The 22,234-nt window shown below is 35.7% G+C and overlaps 3 protein-coding genes across 6 annotated transcripts; 1 reads left to right on the top strand and 2 right to left on the bottom strand.

Annotated features, from left to right (window-relative positions):
* The first annotated feature begins 774 nt into the window (after positions 1–774).
* LOC142518024 (exopolygalacturonase-like) lies at positions 775–2,854 on the top strand. Its single transcript, XM_075620598.1, has 4 exons — positions 775–963; positions 1,030–1,335; positions 1,788–2,309; positions 2,380–2,854. Exons 1-4 carry the CDS (start codon positions 826–828, stop codon positions 2,602–2,604), a joined length of 1,191 nt encoding a protein of 396 aa, XP_075476713.1. The 5' UTR covers positions 775–825; the 3' UTR covers positions 2,605–2,854.
* A 344-nt stretch (positions 2,855–3,198) lies between these two features.
* On the bottom strand, positions 3,199–7,916 carry LOC142518025 (polyadenylate-binding protein-interacting protein 9-like). 2 transcript variants are annotated; one of them, XM_075620599.1, is made up of 10 exons: positions 7,138–7,916; positions 5,871–5,978; positions 5,754–5,798; positions 4,440–4,512; positions 4,225–4,346; positions 4,057–4,116; positions 3,827–3,874; positions 3,653–3,721; positions 3,345–3,406; positions 3,199–3,262 (listed from the first exon to the last, which is right to left on the bottom strand). In XM_075620599.1, the coding sequence occupies exons 1-10, from the start codon at positions 7,510–7,512 to the stop codon at positions 3,208–3,210; spliced, it is 1,017 nt and encodes a 338-aa protein (XP_075476714.1). In that variant the 5' UTR covers positions 7,513–7,916; the 3' UTR covers positions 3,199–3,207. The 2 variants fall into 2 exon arrangements, with proteins under 2 accessions (XP_075476714.1, XP_075476715.1); XM_075620600.1 differs by having other exon boundaries at positions 4,225–4,337; positions 7,138–7,907.
* A 2,411-nt stretch (positions 7,917–10,327) lies between these two features.
* LOC142517714 (ethylene receptor 1-like) lies at positions 10,328–19,268 on the bottom strand. Of its 3 annotated transcripts, XM_075620103.1 has the most exons (8): positions 18,422–18,599; positions 18,214–18,333; positions 16,528–17,466; positions 15,253–15,621; positions 14,858–15,124; positions 14,653–14,780; positions 14,377–14,574; positions 10,328–10,996 (listed from the first exon to the last, which is right to left on the bottom strand). In XM_075620103.1, the coding sequence occupies exons 3-8, from the start codon at positions 17,422–17,424 to the stop codon at positions 10,639–10,641; spliced, it is 2,217 nt and encodes a 738-aa protein (XP_075476218.1). In that variant the 5' UTR covers positions 17,425–17,466; positions 18,214–18,333; positions 18,422–18,599; the 3' UTR covers positions 10,328–10,638. The 3 variants fall into 3 exon arrangements, with proteins under 3 accessions (XP_075476218.1, XP_075476217.1, XP_075476216.1); XM_075620102.1 differs by lacking the exons at positions 18,214–18,333; positions 18,422–18,599 and adding an exon at positions 18,979–19,268; XM_075620101.1 differs by lacking the exon at positions 18,214–18,333 and having other exon boundaries at positions 18,409–18,638.
* Between the last annotated feature and the right edge of the window lie 2,966 nt (positions 19,269–22,234).

Genomic DNA, 22,234 nt, shown 5'->3' with positions numbered 1-22,234 from the left:
AGTGTTTTGGGTGCTGGGGCGGCCAAATTATACCGCCCTAGCGCTGGGTTCTCTAGAATTCACACTCTTGAGCAGTACATAGCGAGCTGGGGCGGTAATATTTTGGCCGCCCTAGCGCGAAAGCTTCTGGTCCAGGGTCATCCTCTTCATAATTTAGCACTTAAACTACGTTCATTTGACTCTCAACTTACTTTCATTAATCACGAACCCCTCGAAACTTGGTTTCTTACTTGCAAGTTCTTCTTGATTACTCATGAGCCCATGCAATGCTTCCTTGAATTTCTTCAGTCGTTCCCTCGTGATTGGTCATTCGGACAACTCCAGCGATTCCAATTCCTTCTTTGGAACTTGATTCGCATCATATTCATATTAAAATTTGTAAAATACATTTTCCAACATTAACCCACGATTGAGCACCATAAATATTCCCAAATATATATTAGTCTCAAGGGATTATTTTATGCTACACTTTATGATTTTAATAGTACAAACTAACATATTAAATTATTCAAGAAAGATTAGTGGATTTCGATTTTTTAATTCGATCCCAACCATGGTAATTTAATGTTGACCCTTGAACTTCCTTAGGAGAATCAACAACATTATCTCATAAATTCTCTTGCTCATTCAAATCCGAGGAAAAAAGAATTAAATTGACGATAATGGGTAACTGTAACAAAACGAATAATGATTCTCTTAAATTGCCCCTTCCGTTCCAACTCCCAAACTTGTCGCTACAATATATAGCATTCGTAGAACTGGAGCCCATAAAAATAGTCGAGAATCTCCATTCTCATTCAAGAAAGCAGGAAAACAAACACTAACATGAATCCAAGAGTAGCCCTCGGAATAGCACTTCTTTCCTTATTTTCAGCGGTGGTTGTGTGTTGGAGTCACAAAACAAAAGTTTTCGACGTCAAGAAATATGGAGCTATTGGGAACAACAAGACCGAGAATTCTAAGGTAAATTTGTTGCCATGCAGAGATCCCATAAGCTGTGGTTATATGTTTTCTTTTGCCATAATGTAGGCATTTATGAGAGCTTGGACCGAGTCATGTAAATGGAGAGGCAAGAGCATTGTTTTGATTCCGAAGGGAACTTTCCATTTGGGATCGATTGTTTTAAAAGGACCTTGTAATGGTAGAAAAGAGTTTGTCATAAAAGGGATGCTAAGGTCTCCTAATCGACCGAGTTCCTTTTTCATCGACCATTGGATCACATTCCAGAATATCAATAATCTCAGGATCCACGGTGGGGGTACATTGGACGGCCAGGGAGCCTCGGCTTGGCCGTATAATAAATGTAAAACCGGTTCTTGCAAGCCTCTTCCTGTTGTAAGTTCTTTTTTTTTTAATATAATTTTCATTTATTTATTTTAATGATTTTTTGCCTATTTCTTGACTATTAATAGCTTGATTAATGAGAAGATTTGTGGTTGAAACGTTTGGAAGTGTTAGTGGCCAGGAAATTTAATTTTGGTTGACTATATGTAACCCCTCCTTTAATCCTGTTATATATGAAATTAAATTGGTGCTAAATGGCTTAGAACCTTAACTGTCTCCATTTAATTTTTCTCACTTGGGATTGTTAAAATATGTACTGCATATATACTGAACTAAGATTCAGTAAGGATACGGATAAGTATTTTGAATTTTGAATACAAAAAGATATGATCAAGAGTGTGATTTTTGCAACCAAAAAAAATCGCAGAAGCCGTCAATAATTCCACCTACAATATTAAAATTTTATGTTTATAAGTTAAAAAATTTGGAATGACATGCAACAGTCGCTGCGGCTGGATTTCGTGAACGAGTCGGAGATATCCAACATAAAGTCACTAAACAGCAAGAACTTCCATTTCAACCTCTTCGCGTGCAACCGTGTCAACATCCGTCACGTCATTTTATCAGCTCCGGCTGACAGCCCCAACACCGATGGCATCCATGTCAGCAGCTCGGGTAACATCAATATCGACAAGACTGTCATCTCCACAGGAGACGACTGCGTGTCCATCGGCCCTGGAAATCGGGACATTCACATCACCAACACATTTTGTGGGCCTGGCCACGGGATCAGTGTCGGTAGCATGGGAAAATCTGGCACCAAAGAAGATGTTACAAGCATCAGCGTCGTCAACTGCACCTTCCGAGGGACTCTTAATGGAGTTCAGATCAAGACTTGGCCAGAACCAAATGCTGCCGGCGGGTTCGCTTCGAACTTCACATATGATAACATTTTAATGGAGAATGTGGACAACCCTATATTCATTAATCAGCAGTATTGCCCTTTCAACTTGTGCAATCCTCAGGTAAATTTTGTATAAAGTGATTGGGTTTTCCATTGACTTGTGGAGTTTTTCCTAAGTTTTCTTGTTTCAGGGATCATCGAAGATTCAGATAAGCAACATTATATTCAGGAACATATGGGGGACATCAACCACCAAGGATGCAGTGAAACTGAAGTGCAGCAAAAGCAATCCATGTCACAACATTGCGTTAGAGAACATAAACTTAATCGGTCCAGGAGGAGTTGAATCTTCTTCCTGTTCGAATGTCCACGGCAGGTCTCGCGGCAGACAGAAGCCTCCTTCTTGCCTTTCATGATTAGAATTTAGAGGCCTCTGTTTTTTAAGATAACCTCTACATTTATCAATTGGCACTTTGTTCTTGTTTTGCCGACTGATGTCGAGAATATTAAAGCTTTTTAGACTGGCCAAAGTTTTTTTTCCCCGTTATTTTGTTGGATCGTATATTCTGAAACAAGAACTTTTGTAATTGATCGGACGTAAAACGGAAGATGCATCGTCGTGAGGTTCAATAAATCTCTTGAACCCGATGAACCGCCTTAATTATGGTAGTTGAATTTTGAATAGTTAATCGGTTAATACTCGTCACATATCGATACTTGGAAAAGAATGATTCAAGAAAACTTAACCATGGATCAGATCTGAAAATAGTAACTCAACTGGCCTGGAAAGTAAAAAACCAACCATTTTCGATGATTGATCATGGTATAAAGCAACCTTTAAATAAAAGGTCGACCATCAAGAGTAGCATTCAGTTTCAAGGGGAAAAAATCGTGGTTTTCAGGGAAAAGGGATAAATGAAACAAAGTTAAATCCCACCACCGCTTCATTTTAGAAGCATTCTCTTCCAAGAGAACCAAACCCCAGATACCAGGTTTTGGATTCCCGCTAACAGACTTTCTTATACTCCAGGACGAGGAATCCGGGGCCTTACCGGCGTCTTTGAAGGACTCACCCTATAGTATATATTTAGAAATTTGGTAAATGAATTGTTACGGTCTTGAAATAAAACAAACAATCACCAACGACAAGCTTTACCTGATGCGTTGGGATCCCAAAATTTCACCGCAACACTCAAGGGCCAGTATTGCACTCTCAGCCTGCAAATCATACCAATTTACACTAGTATGTATGCATATTAAAAGCATGTAAATATGCAAGTGGACGTGGCTACGGGTGATTGGTGTCATCACTTGAGCGGCCATGAATAACCAATGTCCATCTTTTGGCTGACAAAATCTTTCGATGAAGTTTGGGGAAAACTTGAGAGTTGAAGCGTTATTCAAAAGAAGATGCCAAAGCACAAAGTCATTTGAGAGCAATTTCAGCCAGTTAAGAAAACAAACCATGGAAAATTCAACAAATGCCATGCGTGTTGAGTGCATGTGATCCCCCAAGAGCCTCAGACGAGAAACCTACAGTTGAGTTACCTCAGGCATTTTACACTTTCAAAAGCTACAATATTTAGAAAAACCGACTCCAATGGCCAATACTTTAAAACTTTTAGCCTTTAGTTATACCTCTCCGCATCTTATTTCAAAGAATACCTTGACATCAATTTGAGAGACCTGCTCAAGTTGACACATACCACAGATATGTGTTTTAGAGTATGCAACAGCTAAGTAATATACGAGCAGGATAGAGTATGCAACAGCTAAGTAATATACGAGCAGGACATGGTAAACGGCAAACAAATCATTATTCAGTAAAAGCATAAAACCAGCCATCAACAGATGTAGAGATCATGTACCTTCTTATCAATATTTGTACAGTATACTGTCTTGGCACACATTTCACGTTCAATCTCCGACTACAGAATAAAATTCATTTAAAGAAATATTGGTAACTAATTAAGATGGATTTACATACAAATTTACTTCGATCCAAGCAATATTTAAACTCATATATTTGATCTTACCCTGGGAAGAAAGGTGGGGTTAACGGGTAGAATGGCCGTTTTTGAAGGCAGGACTGTCACAGGAGAGAAACCTAAATGTGTCCCGCAAAGGCTAAGAGCAGCTCTAGCAGAATCTGTAGATGTTAATCATGCATGCGAAATTGAGATTTGAAGATATTAGGCACGCATGTCAAGCAATACAAAAAAGAGTTCATGGGGAAAGTAAAATTACATACACTCATCACCAAATTCTACAAAGGCGAAGCGAAGGCGAGAGTGTGGATCACCACAAACTCGACAGTCAAGAACCTGAAATTAAATACAGCCAGAAGATAAAAACTATAAGAAATATCACAAGATATATCTTGCCAATCTTTAGCCTTCAGTAAAGTTCTATTCATTGTGAATTGATGATATGAAATTTTTTCCTGGTAATCAGAAGCCGGTTTACTGTTTGAACCGTGACAGATTTATGACTATAGACCATTCTCCCAAAAATGGACGATATAGAGACCACATTTTAAGTTCATAAAACAAGAAAACAGGGAAGAGAAATTAACGGCATCCCATGTTTGTCTTTAGCTCCGGCAATTTTTTCCTTCAGGTTAGGATCCCTAAATCAAAATATATTAAATACTTCTAACTGTGGAGACGCGTGTCCATTGGATTTTTCAGACGAAACCTATTGACTCAATCCCCCCTTTAATGTCAATTTATGACAGATACCCTACGAGGGGTAGTGATAAAAAGCTTCAAAACAGAGTAAAAGACATGCAAGACAACTAACTCACAACCTCAGTAAATCTACTCAGTCAAATAGTTTACGGATTTGATATATGTAACAATTCAATCACTGGTTAGCTAGGTTAGGCAAATTATTGATGCTACATTTTCAGAAAATATAAATAATTTCCTGAAAAACAAAAAATTCCATATCTCGTTGCACCGAAAGAAGAAATGCAGCTAGACCATACTGTATTACCATAAAAAGGAATAAAACCAGCTCAGCTGAGTTAGATAAGGTATACTATACATACAACATGATAAGATGTCTCACATCGGTTGAACAAAATTCCTGGGAATTACATATATGAACTTGGACAATCCTCCCCCTTGAGCTAGTTTTTGGGGTTGAGTTAGATTCAAGTCTCAATCCTAACATGTTATCATAGCTCAGGTCCAACGTTATGTGTTATACTGCCTATATTTGGGTCACCTATTAATAAGATGTCTTACATCAGTTAGACAGAGATCTTGGGAATTGTATATATGGACTTAGATAATCCTCCTCCTTGAACTAACTTTTAGGGTTGAAATAGGCTCAAATCTCAATCTTAACACAATCAAACATATTCTTCGAAATCTCAGAATAGCACAGATCCATGATTTTTCTCCAGATTATTGGTTAAAATTCTAATATCTGAATCTTATTTTCAAAAATCAGCACCAAACATCTCGTTTTGTTTTTCAAAAAACACATATACACAGCAGATTTACAAGGAAATCATTAATGGCTTGCAGTTGAACGATCTCTAAACATAACAACTTACCTGTCCAAAGCCGCTGAATAATGCAGCAAGCTGCTCTTCGGTGACCTTATTTCAAGAAACAACAAAAATGTGTCAATATGAATTAAAAGAAAAAGTGAAGTTAATTGATTTACTTACATTGTGGTCAATATCAGACACATAGACTGTTCGCCTAATACTATCATCTCTTTGAGCTCTAAAAGATCTGCCATTTATTCTCCGATTCTGGCTGTAGTTATTTCTTTTCTGAGAACAATTGTGTGACCAGTGAGAAATAAGTAAATATAAGAGATTGGTGGTAGGAATGGTATTGGCAATCTAAAAACTCAGTTCAGATAAACATAAAAAGCACATTTTGGTCTAAGAAATCATAACATGCAACACAGTCTGACGTTCAGATATGGTAAGAAATAATCACAGAACATGAATTGGTAAAAGAAAATCGATCGTCGGTTATGAGATCTAGTAATCGGTATTACACATTTGCTGCTGATTCTGTTTATATTATATTATTAGATTTGTGCATGTATGTATATCTTAATGAACTGAAGCCAGGCGCAGAGCTCACAGTCATATATCAAATGGACCAGTTCGATAATGTATATGCCGAACCAAATTCACTGCCAGCAGTTATAATCACAAAGTCAACAACTTTCCCAAAGATCCATATTCCAAAAGAGTCATCTTTACAGATCAAATACCTCTCCATTCGGATGATCACACGTGTCCACAACCTATCTCCTTACATATGATACGTCGAAGACGATTTTGATGTATAAAAAGGACATAATTTTTTTCCAAATTCATTCCAATCCTCCTTCATGCATTAATGTACGAAAAGACCAATATGTAACAGAAAATCCATGACCAATAAGCTGATTGCTCTATTTAAGAGGACTTGTATCTTAAAATTCTTTCCACCACTTCAATTTAACAATAAATTCTCCAAAAGAGGAACATAAAACTACATGTAGAATGATCGAATTTGGCATCAAATCTAGTTCTGCAAACTCATCAAATCCACGTGAATAACAAAAATAATGAAATGTATAATCGGATCATCATAATTCCAAATTCAAGAAACCATCAATCACTATAAAAACCTTAGACAACAAATGACTCCACAATCCTGAGCAAAGAAAGGAAATAAATCCCGCTAATTGTTTTATCGTTCTCACTTCTGCAAATAAAACACAGGAATTTCTTCTTATTCAGTAACAATCAAATATAGAAAGTGATTAATTGCAAGCTATCACGGTAAATTCAACACTGGATCAGATGAACAGGTCAAAACCTTAGATGATAATCAACAAAAAGTCAAGCACGATAACTAAAAGACTAATTGACCCATTAGAAAATGAACACGGTTAAAACAACCAGAGAGGCTATTGAATTTATATTATACCCTTTGATTATTTGGGAAACCATCATTTCCTAAATTCTTATCATCAGGAGCAAAATTGATTATCCCCATTTGGCCATGATAATAAGAGGAAGGAAAGAACTCCTTAGCTAGGGGATTCAGCTTCAGTTTCTTCAGAAGATCAACAAGTTCCTTCACTCCCATTTCTGATTTTGAATCCCCATTGGAGTTCAATGCAGAATCCTTAACCCCACCGTTTACCTCAGTTTCCGCACACTCTTTAGAATTGGAATTGACGTTATTTTCGACGGATTTTTCAGTGGAAGCGTCGGTGGCTTTTGGTGGATCAAGAACAGCAACAGGGGTCTCCATTTCCTTACTTGCTGCGTCACCATTCACTTCTGCACCAGCAGCCATTGAATCAACAGAACCCCACAAACAAAAAGGGCCCAAATTACACAAAACCCGACCCTGAAAGACAATGCACAAGAATTCAGACTCAAAAATCAGAAGGCTCCGATATTTTTCATGTTTCCTCCCGCAAAGATAAAAACCCAAACTTTTATCTCGATAATAATATTAATTATAATGGTCAGTCAAGAAATAGTCTTTTTTCTCCGTTCCAGATTTCGGTGATCTCCACATAAGATTTTACCAATTCTCTCAATGCAACGAGTATGCACACAATTAATAAATGGGCTATAACCACAACCCCATCACGTGAAACAAGACAAAAATGGCAGGAAAGAAAGAAGTGACGATGATAGGGATAGTGATGATGATCCAATGAAGCGGGTAAGAATTTGATGGGTGATTTTATCGGGTGGGGTTGATGAGCTTGAGATAGTTATCCGGACACCTGACCTGTACTCACAAGAGAGAAAGAACCTTAACGGACGTCGGAGAATTCTGCGACGTTAAAACTTATGGAGAAAGTTTTGTAATAAATGTTCTAGGTAATATGTAAAATAAATGAGAGTCTTTAATGATAAATCTGATATTTATAATAAGAAAGTCAAGAGTGTACAACCACTATTCATGAAGATATGGTTACCCATGCTTTCTGCTTTCACTGACACAGTTCGGTCTGAAACACATGCTTGTTTTGATTAATTTTGGTCACTTTTTACACGTTAAATGATCGCTTAATGATGATCAATCCAAAATGCCTCATACTTATGATTTAAACTATGTCTCCTGTAGTGGAATGTCCGAGTTCTATCATCCCGGGCTCTCAAACGGAAATACCCTTGCTGCTCAAGTGTTTTGGTTATCCGGGTAATCTGTTGATAATATCCCGAGAGCTCTAAACTATATGGGCTCAAAACCGATAATGATTTAGGAGAATATAAGATATTTACCGGGATATATAGAAAGAAGAAAAGAAAGAAAGTGAAGAGAAAGATGCAATATATTAGAAAGGGGGCTCCTGTATAACAAATTCGATCACAAATTGGTAGTGGTTTTGGAAGAAACAAACAGGTCGCCTTTCTCTACCCTTCTTTTTGCCAGTGTTGTTGAGAGAGATAGAGAGATAGTTTGTCACATATACATACAGCTAGCCATATAGGATAGATGGCTGGAGGGATGCATTAATCTCACATTTAATTTGATGTTCAAATCTTGCTATATTTTTCTTAAATAAAACTTTATTTTAAAAAAACACTAAATAATAAATACACCGTTTTCAAAAAAAAATAATAAATACACTAAACATTACGAAGAAAATAGAATAAATCACGTACAAAACATTAGATTTTTATTTTTAAATTTAATAAATCATCAATATATTGTTTTAATCATTTATTGTGCTTGAGACATAATTTATTGTCGATTTTTTTAAAAAAAAATAGACGAATTATCATTGTACTTTATTTATAGATAATGTTTAATACGTTTAATTTTAATAAATTTTTGAAAAGAAACTTATATAGGTGAGGATTTAATCCCATGAAAGAAGGGAGCAGAGATATGTTTGCTTGTTTGTTTTTCATACGCCACACATGGGACGTGGCTTTCGTAACTTATCACTGCCCCTTTTTCATTGGGATTCTAATTCTCCATTATCTCATATTTTGGACACTTGCTTATATTATTTCTCCTTTCATTTATTATATATAAATGTTGATTGATATTTGTATGTTAAATATGTTATTTAGTACAAAAAATAATATTCTCACGTTTCATCCAATTGTCTAATTTTATATTGGTTAGGTGGTGTCCATATATTTTTTTAAGCTATGTATGTCCAAATTAATTTTAAACCATTGAATTAACATCAAACCTAAAATGGCCATAGACATAAGAGTGTATCTAAGAATTGATATTAATCAATCGAGTAAGTTTTTGTGAGACGGTCTCGCTGATTTTTATTCGTGAGATGGGTCAATCATGGTCATATTTACAATAAAAATTAATATTTTTAACATAAAAAATAATATTTTGTCATATGTAGCTCAAATAGAATATGATTGTTTTAACCGTGGCCAAGAAAAATTGATTATTCCCCTTTGACTCAAATAGAATATTACATGAAATTTCCAATTAAATAGTTTTAAATTTTGATAATCAACATGGCATCAAAATCAACATAAATAGTATAAACAAAAATTATAACAAATGGAAGGAAACACAAACCTTTGTTGTCGTTTTTAGCATCATAAAATCATGCGTATTCATTTGTGTATGAAATGAACTTAACGAAATTCTATTGTTTGAATTCAACATCGTTGAATCTCTAAAATATAAACCTCCAAAATGCTAAAAACTTTGAAATCCCGTGGGTGATTACAACATAACTGCGATGATTACATTCTAGTAATATTTTAAAGCGTCAAGAATGATGTTTTAGTTTTAAAACCAACCACGACGACTAGTTCGATTTTTTTTTTTATATATTATTACTTGTGCTTATTTCATCGCCACAAAAGTCAGGGAGAGAAATGATTTCCACACGTTTGTTGTTACGCAAGGGAGTTGGTCATTAATTAGTCAGAAAATCGACTTTGAATAAGTTTTCCCGTTGGAACTCGGAAAATATATAACCTATAGGGGCAGAGACGCTAGTGATTGAAAAATAATAATAGAAGCTCTCGAACTCGAACCAAGCTCCATCCGAAATACCAAGAAGGAAGCCATTATTTTTTAACTTAAAATGGGTTTGACTTGGAGCATGAATATTAGACAAAATAACAGTATTTACAGCCTTCTGAATAACAAACGAGGGAAAAAATAGAGTGAGTTAGGTAATATAGATGGTAGGCAAGTCCGGTTTTCAGAACTTCCTCTATAATTTATGATAATATATTCTAAAACAGAATGCAACCGAGAAAATTACCAACTTATGATTCAAACAGACCATGTGCGGAATACAACCTCCGGACGACTGATCTCTCCCAAATTTTGTCGAAGTTTTATCATCTTCGAAAACCATACTTTATCCGACCAGTTAAACAATAGCAACATGGTCTCAGGCAGCAGTTCTGTCCCCATATATCCATTAAGCTCAATTACCTTGTTCACGAGTAAGCAGTCGTGTTTGGTTTACTGAGATTCAAATAAAAATCCATGCTCGAGGAGCTCAGATAAGACGGTTCTCATTTTATCTACGGAAACAGGCTTTAACACGACTCCATCCATACCAACCCTTGAGCAGTTCTCTTTTGTCAACTTATGGGTGTTTCCTGTTAGTGCTATAATCAAATGTCTCTCATGACGTTTTGGGAATTTTTCACGAATCCTTTTAGCAACTTCAAAATGATCAGCACCTGGAATGCTTATGTCGAGGAACACCACCCTGTGTTCATAAGTAACGGCTTTGATACACTCATCTCCCGAACCAACAGCCAATACATCGCACCCCAGGTGCGTAAGGAGCCCCTTTGTTACCATACGGCCAACACTGCATCATGAAGAAACAACTTTAAAGTCAAACTTATTAACAACTATGACTCGTGCTATTATGTTTCAAATCTTTTGTGCAGTTCATCGAGTATTCAACATGGTCAATAAAAACCAACAAGCCATGCACTTAGGTTCAACAACAGGCAAGGCACATTACTTGCACATATGTGAAAATCTTTAATGAAGTGTGTGGTTTGAATATAAGGCACACAATTGACATAAGACTCGATGTTTTTATTTAGCACAACCGCGCACTAAGCGTGCTTCTATATGAAAACAACACATACATGGGAGAGAGATGAGATCCAGTCCTACTTAATACAAACAATACCATACAGCTTATTAAGAGATGAAACCCAGTCCTCCTTAATACAAACAATACCATACAACTTAGCCAAATAAGCATAAAAAAGCACATTAGTATTCTTATGTCTGGCGATTGACTTCCCCATCCTTAAAAGATCGATGTTAAATGTAGAGTTTGTTTAATCCAAGTTGAGATGCAATGTGATAGTCCTATATAGCATTAAACTGAAAAAAATTGTTCCCAAACTATTAACGAAGTATATTATGTGCAATGTTGTGTAATTTTCCAATCCTCGTTCGTAGAAGGCATGTGCTCACTTGTGCTTAAGCTTCAAGTTTTCCTTGCACCTTCGATAACTATGATCTAGAATCATAAGAGGATTTCGACTAACCTGATGTATTTTGGAGGTGTGGCTAATATTGCCTTACTAACCCTACTCTAACACTCCACGTGAACTTAGAAACACAAATCTGTTACATCCAATGAAATAACAATGGCCAAGAACTCAACAACCACAATACCACTTAGCAACAATTCAAAGATCGCAATAATAACTGTAATCATGTCAGACAATGCAAACAAAATTGACCACTAGGATCCAACAAGATCCAAATTTTCCCTCTACAACAATGACAGTAACAATAATGGCAGATGTGACACAAACCTCAGCAATTTAACAGCAGCGAATAAGGTGGCAATGACCAATGGAATGGCAGGCAATGATGCCAAAACTATTGACGACAACGACAAAAGACATATCAATATGTTTAAGACAATAGAGCATAAAAATGAACTCGTAATCTCCGTGAGTGACAAGAACATACAGTTTCTCAACATATACTTCATTGAGACCATGGTTCTAAAATTCGCTAGGCGCTAGTCTAGTAGACTAGCGCCTAGAGGCTAGGGCCGCCTAGGCGAGGACTGTAGCTAGGCGGATTCCACGGTATTAAGAGACTTGTAATGGTTCTTAAACTAAATTTCAGCCCAAACTTTGTTAAAATCCAATTAACACCTGGTTTATTCCTCCGCGGATCAGAATAATAGACAATGCAAAAGAAATCAAAATAAAGAAAAAAAATTACTTTAGGGTCTGTTTCGATTTTTTTATGTGTACAGAAGTAAATAGACAAAGAAGATAAGACTGGCGTGTTAGGACAAGCACAAGCCAACAAATTGTGGTTTTAATCAGGCTTTCAATCCCAAAAAAATTAAATGCACGAGCCTATATTTTTTTCTTATGACATATTCTAGTTTAATTCGACTTTCAAAAATTAAAACCCCAAAAAAACTTTAAACGCCTAGACCCGCCTTGAACTGTCTAGACTCGCCTAAGAGCGCCTAGGCGCCCTTGCCGCATAGGCCGGCATAGAACCTTTTCGGTGCAGTCAAGCGACTCCTAGGAGGCCATCTATCCCGAGTTTTAGAACACTGATTGAGACTTGAATTGATTGTTTTTCCTAACTCAATAAATGTGCTCCTGTACAAGCTAAACTCGTCCAAACATAATGATTCAAAATTAGTGGTCCAACGCCATATGAAAATGTTTAGATAGGGTAAATTATATTAGTTCCCAAAGAAGTGTCCATAAACGACACAACTTACAAAAAATAAAACATATCTATCTTCTCCGAACTACATTCCTGGCATAAAATAGCCAAAAATGCTTTCACAAACATCCTATCTAAATATTCCACTATGTCAAAATAAACCGCCCATAAAGGAAGGTAGAATTAATTTTAATTTTCAAAAGGTCAAATAACATAAAGAAATGTAACCAGTATTTATTGGAAAAGGCAACCCCAAATATTACAGTAGACTATGGAATAAGTTTCTTCAACTTGGGTTAGTTTAAAAGAACAGAATATATTTTCGCCATCACTATAATCAAATAAAGTATTTACTATGGTGAGCCGGTGCCAGATGCCTTTTTTACATATTGGATCACCCCAAGTAGCTATTTTAATTGTAGACAGGCCAACAGACAAAACTCATGTCTCTACCATGAGCCCAACGATTTTTTGGCCAAATTCCTTCATTTAGTCAAATTCGTGTTTTTCAGTTTTTGGTAAATTTATGTTATCTTAATGAATCGGCATATGAAAATCAAAATTCAATTCCGATTTGATTTCCATATTCATTAGGCAAGATAGTATCTTTTAATTAAGTACTTTTAATTTTCTGGATTTTGATTATTATGAGTTTGTTCTATATACACGAGACATACTTTTGATGTAGGGACAGGTTTTTTATTAAATAATATTATTGCGAGTGTTTTCTCATTATTTCAAGATTTTCAGGCATGTTGTGTTAATCAAAAAGTTGATCCTTGTTACTATACGCTTCTTCTACATCATATGGTAACATCATGAATAGCACATAACAAAGCACCGCCCAATAAACCCATAATTCCTATCATATGAAATGGGTGGGGCGTCAAATTAGGAAAATAGGTTTGAATAATTTGGAATTTGTACTTGCCTCTAGAGAGGATGTGGGTCTACCTTTTTGAAAAAATCCCCACGGACCACAATCAACGAATATCACCACAAGATTCGCAACAAAAGACAATGGTGCGGTATGGAAGAAGACAATGGTGCGGTATGGAAGAAGCTAGTAGAACGATGGTGACAAGATGTTGACACTTGGCTTGAGTAAGGTGACAGTCAGACAACAACAATAGGGGTATAATCAAGGGTACTCAAAACGATTGGTCTCCTAATATTTGGTTTTCTACATTTCTTGCAACAAATGTAGGGCAACATCATTAATTGTTAATTGGCTTATCCCATTTTTCCTTATGTTCATCAATTAATCACCGAACTTTCTGCAACATGAACTCCCATTAAGAATGTAAAAAGAAAAAAGAATTTTCCAGATTTCAAATACTCTACGAACCAATTCAAGCCACAGCAGATATTAATTCAACAAAAGGCAAACTTTAATTTATAGCTGATGTTTATAAATCACTGCTTTACAAACAAATAGAACATATATTGCTCATAAATAAGACACGGAAGGAAAAACATTACAACGACATGAATAAAAGGGAATTATAAACCATTACTAACCTGTTCTCATCCATCACAACTACCTTGAGACCAGAAAAAATTGGCTTAACATAAGTTTCTGGACTTTTAGGTACAAGCGAGTACTTGATCTCATTTGAGCGTCCAGGAAAACCAAGTTTAACAATGAAGATGGCAGTAGAACCTTTCCCAATACCTTCACTTTCAATCCAAATATGCCCTTCCATGAGATTAACAAACCTGATCAAAGAAACAGATCTAAGCTAATTTTGAAATCATTTTAAAATGTTTATGGCTCAGGAAATGTAGCAAGATTACCTCTTACTAATTGCCAGACCAAGTCCACTGCCATCAGAATTTTTGGAAGCTAAAGGTTGACTCTGCACAAATTTCCTGAATACCTTGGGAATATCTTGTGGGCTGATTCCCAAACCAGTATCTTTTACCTAAACCAAAATGGTAACAGTTGTGAGATGCTTGGAAGAACAAAAATAATCCTCCCATTCGGAAAAAGGTAACAAACCTGTACACGTAAATAGAAGTGGTTGTCACTCAGTACAGGTAAAAACTCTGGGGCTCGAGGATCTCTCAAAGCATCTGATTTTGCAAGAAAGGCAGAAATTGACACGCCACCCTCTTTTGAGAACTTCACAGCATTCCCAACAACATTCAAAAGTATTTGCATTAGCCGCTTTTCATCACCAACGGAAAACTCAGGCAAATCTGAAGACAAACTCAATGTAACAAATAGCTTTTTCACAGATGCTATAGGCTTTATCAGGTTAAGGGCCTACAATAAGAAGAAGACATTCATTTAACCATAGGAGAATGGGAAACAGAAATTAAATAAAAACTTGCTACTTCTAAAGACGGGGCAGTAGTTAAACAAACACAACACAGCCAATATCGTGTTTTTACCTCTCTGAAAAGTGCACGCAGGTTAAAATTTCCTATCTCGAGTTGAAGGCTACCATCTTCAAGCCTTGAAAGATCCAAGACATCATTTATAAGTGTTGCTAAAAGGTTGCTGCTCTTGAGTATTGTTTCAACCATCAGGCGTTGCTCCGGTGTCAGCTCAGTCTCTTGTAGTAAGCTTGAGAGAGCAATTATTGCATGCATGGGAGTACTCATTTCATGATTCATGACAGCCAAAAAATCATTACGAGCACGGACAGCCATCTCTGCTTCTCTTCTCGCAAGATCAAGAGCAACGTTCTGTTCCATAAGAAGATCCCTAGCCCTCATTGACTCCTCCAAAATTGCAGCATGCGATAGAGCAACAGCAACCTGATTCCAGAATAGATCAAACACATAGGAAACTCCAAGCATCAAGAAATCTGATAAGAGGGCTAATCAACTGTTCTGAATCAGGCAAATGCAGAACGCAAGTTCTTCATTTTTACAACTTTCAGAGGCGTGTTCTTGTTTTCAGACGATTGGCACATCCTTTAAACCAGAATTTTTTTTGACAACTTAAATAACCAGATAAGAAACACCAATAAGCACCATGTCATAACTATACCCCTAATTGTGACACTATATTATACACAACCAAATTATCAGGGAATGTAGAATGAATTTCCGACAAACGAGAAACTTTGTTGAGATACCCTTTAAAGTTGTTAGACCAATACAATCAAAGAACAAAGACTAAAAAGTCAGCCTGAAAAAGTAAGCATGCTGCTAATGGATCTGGATCTTGAGAAATGGATGAATAAAGCCCATTCTATTTCATAACAGCAATGCCAAACTAGGGTAGAAATAAAGAATAGAAAACTAAAAAAATACAATTTTGTTGCAGGACTTTCGGTGGGAAAAAATCCCACTAGCATTGAGATAATACTAGATGCAGCTACAAATACACAAGATCCCATCGACCATTTTACCAACCTTCCAGTCATATAACTGTCATTCACTTAAGTTGTAATTTAAGAACAGCATGGCAGCCCCATTCGAATGGAAATTGGCAAAGAATGGGGCCCTGTAGTTTAATTCTTCATTTCAGTAGATTTAGCTTTCTAAATTCTAAGCACGACAGCATAAACAAAGCATAGACACATTCAATGCCAATATTTTTTATTCGCATAAAGATAAAAACTATAAAAAAGATCCGCGCCTCAAATAAAGGAAGGCACAAAGAAAATATGTCCAAAATCTGAACGTAACTAGGAAAGAGATGTGGTGAATCCTAACCTGGTCCGCCACGACTTCAACAAGCTCCAATTCATGGACACGCCATTGCCTTGCACTATCCGAGGGGAGCATTAAAACCATTAAAGCATAGCGTTTAGTTGAGAGCTCAGGCCAATCATGAATCTGGAAATTGGATAGATGTAGTAGGGGAACCCGCACGGAAACCACTTCTCCAGGCATGTGTTTTCCAGCACGTCGGAACCAGGCGACTGGAGAATTTGGAGAGATTTTTATGGCTCGATTAGCGTTGAAAACTTGATTGATCACAGGATGCTGTATAGGCACAGTAAACCCAACTGGATTTTGGTGATGAAGTGTGTAGGAAAGTTGGAGCTCCAATCCTGTACGAGTTGGCATCCACAACGCACACTCTTCCAAAGCCAACGTTCTTCCCAGCTCAACAAATGTAGTCTTTAGAATGGTATGCCTGTCAAGAGTGCTTCTAATTTCATGAGTTAGCATTCTAACATGCCTACCAGTTTCTTCCTGTGACCGAATCAATCCCATTTCTCTATCGAGCTCTGCAGCCTTATTTTTCAAAAACAACTCTCTTGTTTTAACACTTAATAGATCAGGAATAATATGAACTAGCATAAGGGCAGTTGCACACGACACAGCAGCAGTCAAAACTTTTGCAGCGGTCATGACAATTGCCACGGTTCTTGTATGCATTGTAAATGTCCATAAATTAATTAAGTGTGTTGCCCCACAAAGAACAATGAATGCACCAAATTGCACAAGCACCCATCTATACGGAAATACAGCAGATTTTTTGACAAAGTAGATCAACTCCAAAGGAATCGAGAAATAAGCCAATGCAATGAAGAAATCTGAAATATACTGGTACTTCATCAACAATTCATCAGCCGGCCATTGCGGCTCCATGCAGCAATCCATGCTGTAAGAACCACCTGAGCTCCACTATTTACGTCTACATTCCTGCATCAATTAATCAAAAATGAAATCACAATCCCAGCTGCATCAGAAGTTACTATCTGATTATTAATAATCTGAAGAAAAAATATAAAGTTTTGATCTAGCTGGATGCCTTTAGATGGAAAAACAAACCATGATGAATAATAAAATAACTTTATAATATAATATCTTGACATATCTTTTGCAGTGAGGCATATTTTTATTTCGCACTCACATGGTTCCCAGATTAAAAAAATCCATGATTATTTATAAATGAAAATGCATCAAACAAAGTGCGATGAAAGGGAAAAAAAAAACTTAAATCTTTTGAGACAAAAAATACTCTATTAACCTATCTATGGGGCACATTGCTGACCAACAAATATTATGACAGGCACTGAATCTAAATGACACTAGTAAAACAATGGCGGCTTTCAACCTTACGAACAAAATTTGTTCAAAGATCACTTGAAAAGTCGATGCCCTTTCCCGGATACAAGATTGCGCATCTCCAAGAAAAAGCCACGCCACTAGTTAGCGTATTCCGTTATATAAAAAAATTTCCCGAAAATTATTGATTCACTCTGATGAATTACGCGTGACAGCTAATCATATAATTTTAGCATTTTCTTGAAGAGATTATCACTTATTTGAAGATGGTTTATTCGACTACCCCCAGACAACCCAGAAAAAGAAGAAAAAAAAAGCATCTCAATACGACTCTTCAATATTCAAATACAGCTTGCCCCAGCAGACATATCATCATATAACCTGATAAAACTGCGAATTTTGCCCAAAGAACAAAACTTTAACTGAACCCCGTTCAAAGAACAACTTTTTGCATGGTAAATCAGATCCCGTAAAGCGAACCAACAAAATCTGAAATTACTACTCTCAAATTATCATGTATTGACGAAACGAGAGGAACTGAAAAAATAAAATTGGAAAAAAGTAGGAAGAAATTACCCGACATTTAAACAAGCAAAATATTACTGGAGCTGAAATTCAACAGAAAAACGAAGCACGACGCTTTCCCATTGGCTTCATTAATATTTATATATATTACATCAATATCATAGATTATATTAAATTAATGAAATCATATGAGCTTGAAGCTTTTCTGTGATGACTTTGTTTTAAACAAGATGGGGCCTAGAGAAAGAAAGTGTCCGGGTACCGATGTATTCTGGAGGAAAAAATAACGTCACAGGACTGTGAATTTTTCACATCACGGTCATGGATCCCAAAAGGTAAGTAAACCGTCAACATCAAGCAAGTCAAGGCCAGTAGGTTAAATAAAGGGCATTCAGTCACAGTATAAAATTATATTAGGCAAATATTGGATTTTTTTTGAAGGAACAAGGCATTATATTATCTTCTCATAAAGTCATGGTTTATAAAAGAGCTCAAAACAAAAGGCAAAAATATACACAATCTTCTGAAGCTTCAGACGATAAACCAAAAGATGTTAAAACGTGCGATTAGCCAATCGTTTACAATGTTGTACAACAAAAAGAGAAGTCTTGACTACCATACCGATAGATGATGCTAACAACAGTAGGTTCAGTTGCCCAATACAAGCTGGAATCGAGCTTCAAAACTCCCAAATTGAAGGTAAATCGAGTGGGCAAAATTACTAACAATTAGTACCCTGAAGAATTCGAACCAAGGATCTGTAATGAAGTTGAAAACTCCTAAAAAAACGAAGCAAAACTGATTTTTCCCAAATCGTTGCTGGAAAACACGAGCCTGCGGTCACGGCCGGTTTGGTTGGTAATATTCCCAGGGCTCGAATACACACCACTCACGGCGTCATTCGTATCAGAATAAAATGAACCGGGCTTGAGAAGTTGACGTGATACTCTTTTACTAGCGCATCGATCCAATACTTCTGTAAATCTTGATAAGTAAATATATTTTTCAAGGGGACGAGTGATTTTTGGTAGTTTCATAAATTATTTATAATTATATTAGATTTTTTTTTCTTTTTTCTTTTTTACTTTCAAATCAGTATTCTTTCCAAATATTTTATTTAGAAATAAAATTTGCATCAAATAAATGATAAATTAACTAAAATTAAGACATTGGATTAAAGAACAAATATAGAGTTTCGTCATTTTAGTATTGCCCTAATCTGGGTTCGTTCGATCCTGGGTATGGGGGCAGTGCCCACACCCCATATGAATGATTGGGATTCCACTTGAAAAAAAATTAAAAAAAAAAATTTGGGCCAGAAAAAATTTCGGCCCTTGGATGTACCCCTGCAGGCACTGCCTGCAAGGGTAGGATGGAATAATCCCCTAATCTGATTCAATGTTTATTTAATGAACTAACGATAAAAACTTGTGATTTCGAAGTATTACAAATATATTTCAATGAAAATGTTGCTATAAATAAAAATTATATATATTCTCATATAAAAAAAATAACTACTTTCACGAGGGTTTGGATGGATGAATTTGGATTTGGGGAAGATTTGAAATGATTATATATAGAGCCATGTTCTCATGGTTTGTACTTAATGGTTAGACTTATAACAATTTTGTCTTCTTTATATTAATATATCTCTAGAGTCAATAATTTGATACGAAGAACTACTGAACTCATTCACTTGTTGTATATTGAGGTCTACCCTGTAGAAGTATTCAAATTGGACCAGTGATCGATTTCTAGGTTTCGTCGTAGACCTAATTGATTATTTCAAATTACATAAATCAAAAATTCAAACTATACTCAAAAATAGAGCATTTCTCTCTTCTTTTTTTTTATCTGAAATTCAATCCAATAACTCAAAATATAATTAGCTGATATTTAAATCCATCATCGTCAAATGAATTTTGACAAACAAACAATATAATATATTAAGATTTGAAATCTTTATCTTCGAATCAATCCATAATGCAACTTTCACTGTATATCAATGTTAAAAATAGTGGCAATCAATAATTGGGAAAGTGGTAATGTCCGATCAACCAACTAACCAAAGAAACAAGGGGATAAGTGTATGGGTGGAGGGTCAATTAGGCGCGTTTTAATTAAGGGGTATCACGTGAATGATTGGAATTCATATCTAACCCTTTACGTTGCCGCTGGTTTAATTGGACCTTACATTTTGCTCCAATAGAAATAAATAGGAGTTGGCGAATTTGTCATTCTTTAGGAGTTTATATAAGCACGTCTTACTAGTTAAAGAGGCCAAGTGGAACGTAATTTTTTTTTCAAAAAAAAATACCAAACTCAAAGCGAACCAAAACACGACGATTTCTTATAACCTTGCTTTAATTTGTGCTTGGATAATTATGCAATAAACCAAATTTGTGATTTAGGATGTCTTCATTATCTAATCTCGTGCTTTTTCGTCCGAGCAGTTGACCATATTACATTGTATTGTGTTCTATTTGAGTGTGAAAGTCATCGTAAATATATTTGAAATTTATAAAACTAACAACAAAAAGTGCTTCGATTGATGCAATAGTGAATTGATCATCCAAATAACTTTTATGGTGCATTTATTTTAGATGCTAAGATAAATTTAGTTAATGGAATTTCAAAATTTTATCTCATGGTAATTTAATATTAATCATAATTCATTTCAAATTTTACCCGACATTACTGCTAACCATTTTTCTCAGTGGTATGTTATGCTCACAAAATTGAGAATGTATCATTATCGATCAGCTTGAGACTCCTCCACCTCGTTATTCAAAATAATAAAATAACACCAAACATTTCATATCAAACTACTTTATCTAATTCAAATATTTTCATCCACACGTAACCATATGATATTTGAGAGCATAGATGCTTTCAAATCCATCAACTCCAAAGTTCTCCATAAAATTGAACTAATTCGTTCATGGTAATATCTAAATTAACTGTGAACCTTGACAATACTTAGAGGTGATGAGTTAATATTTGTTGGAAATGGGTTTTGAAGCCAAGTAAGGATTGAAAAATCGATCAATAAAAGATGATTGGATGATATTGTCAGTTGGTCGAATAGTGTTATTCCTCCAATATATATATATATATATATATTGTAATATAAAAAAAATAATTGATTGCCGGGAAAGGAGGGCATTTAAAATTAATTGCCTTTTCTGAATTATTATCCATTCATGGTTCACACTAAAAAGTGGGAAGTGGGAAGCAACAGTGGTCAAATACTACGTGTCGAGAGTAGACAGCTTAAGTCCAATAAATGTGGGCCAGTGAAACCTTTAGTGGGCTCCTAGACAAAAGTTCGATAACGAAAAGATTGTCTTTCGGCCCAACTTTTGGCCCTCAAAGCCCTAGTGCGGAGGGATTTTTTCCTTCCATTTCTCTTCGCACTTCCAGGTAAAATTTTCTGCTACGATCGTGTTCCACAAATTATTTTGGAATGTATCATGGGAATCTAGACAGGAATTCTTGGTAATTTTAAATTGTATTTGGATTAACTGATTTGATCCGACGATTTTTTTTCATAAATGAATTTCAAATGATACGCATCTCGATTGTATCTAAAATCAACAATTTAAAAGTAACAATTCAATCTGTTATAATATATTTATCAATAGAAATGAAAATAAATTTCTTTTTTTTTTGGCCATTACAATTTACAACAGTTGATCGACTCTCTTCTAAATTATCCCATTTTTTGGCCATTTAGAAGCTGAAGTATTTACTCATATTTAGTACCAGTTAATAATAATTACACGCAGAAAAATGATATATTAGCTAAACAAAAAAAAATACAAATATAAATTTCAGGGCTCAGCTTCGTATTTTCTGTCATAATTTATGGCCAACT

Source organism: Primulina tabacum, chromosome 11 (genome assembly GCF_025594145.1).
Source record: "Primulina tabacum isolate GXHZ01 chromosome 11, ASM2559414v2, whole genome shotgun sequence".
Lineage (NCBI taxonomy): Eukaryota > Viridiplantae > Streptophyta > Magnoliopsida > Lamiales > Gesneriaceae > Primulina > Primulina tabacum.
The sequence above is the reverse complement of the archived record's forward strand: the minus strand, read 5'-3'. Positions and strand labels throughout refer to the sequence as shown.

Coding starts and splice junctions, on each gene's coding strand:
- LOC142517714 (XM_075620102.1), bottom strand. CDS start 17,424: ATGGATTGCTGCATGGAGCCGCAATGGCCGGCTGATGAATTGTTGATG. Junction 15,622..16,527: donor TTGAAGTCGTGGCGGACCAG/GTTAGGATTCAC, acceptor TTCTGGAATCAG/GTTGCTGTTGCTCTATCGCA. Junction 14,575..14,652: donor GGTCTGGCAATTAGTAAGAG/GTAATCTTGCTA, acceptor TTCTTTGATCAG/GTTTGTTAATCTCATGGAAG.
- LOC142518024 (XM_075620598.1), top strand. CDS start 826: ATGAATCCAAGAGTAGCCCTCGGAATAGCACTTCTTTCCTTATTTTCA. Junction 964..1,029: donor ACAAGACCGAGAATTCTAAG/GTAAATTTGTTG, acceptor GCCATAATGTAG/GCATTTATGAGAGCTTGGAC. Junction 2,310..2,379: donor TCAACTTGTGCAATCCTCAG/GTAAATTTTGTA, acceptor TTCTTGTTTCAG/GGATCATCGAAGATTCAGAT.
- LOC142518025 (XM_075620599.1), bottom strand. CDS start 7,512: ATGGCTGCTGGTGCAGAAGTGAATGGTGACGCAGCAAGTAAGGAAATG. Junction 5,799..5,870: donor TGTCTGATATTGACCACAAT/GTAAGTAAATCA, acceptor TCTTGAAATAAG/GTCACCGAAGAGCAGCTTGC. Junction 3,875..4,056: donor GTACAAATATTGATAAGAAG/GTACATGATCTC, acceptor CAACTTGAGCAG/GTCTCTCAAATTGATGTCAA.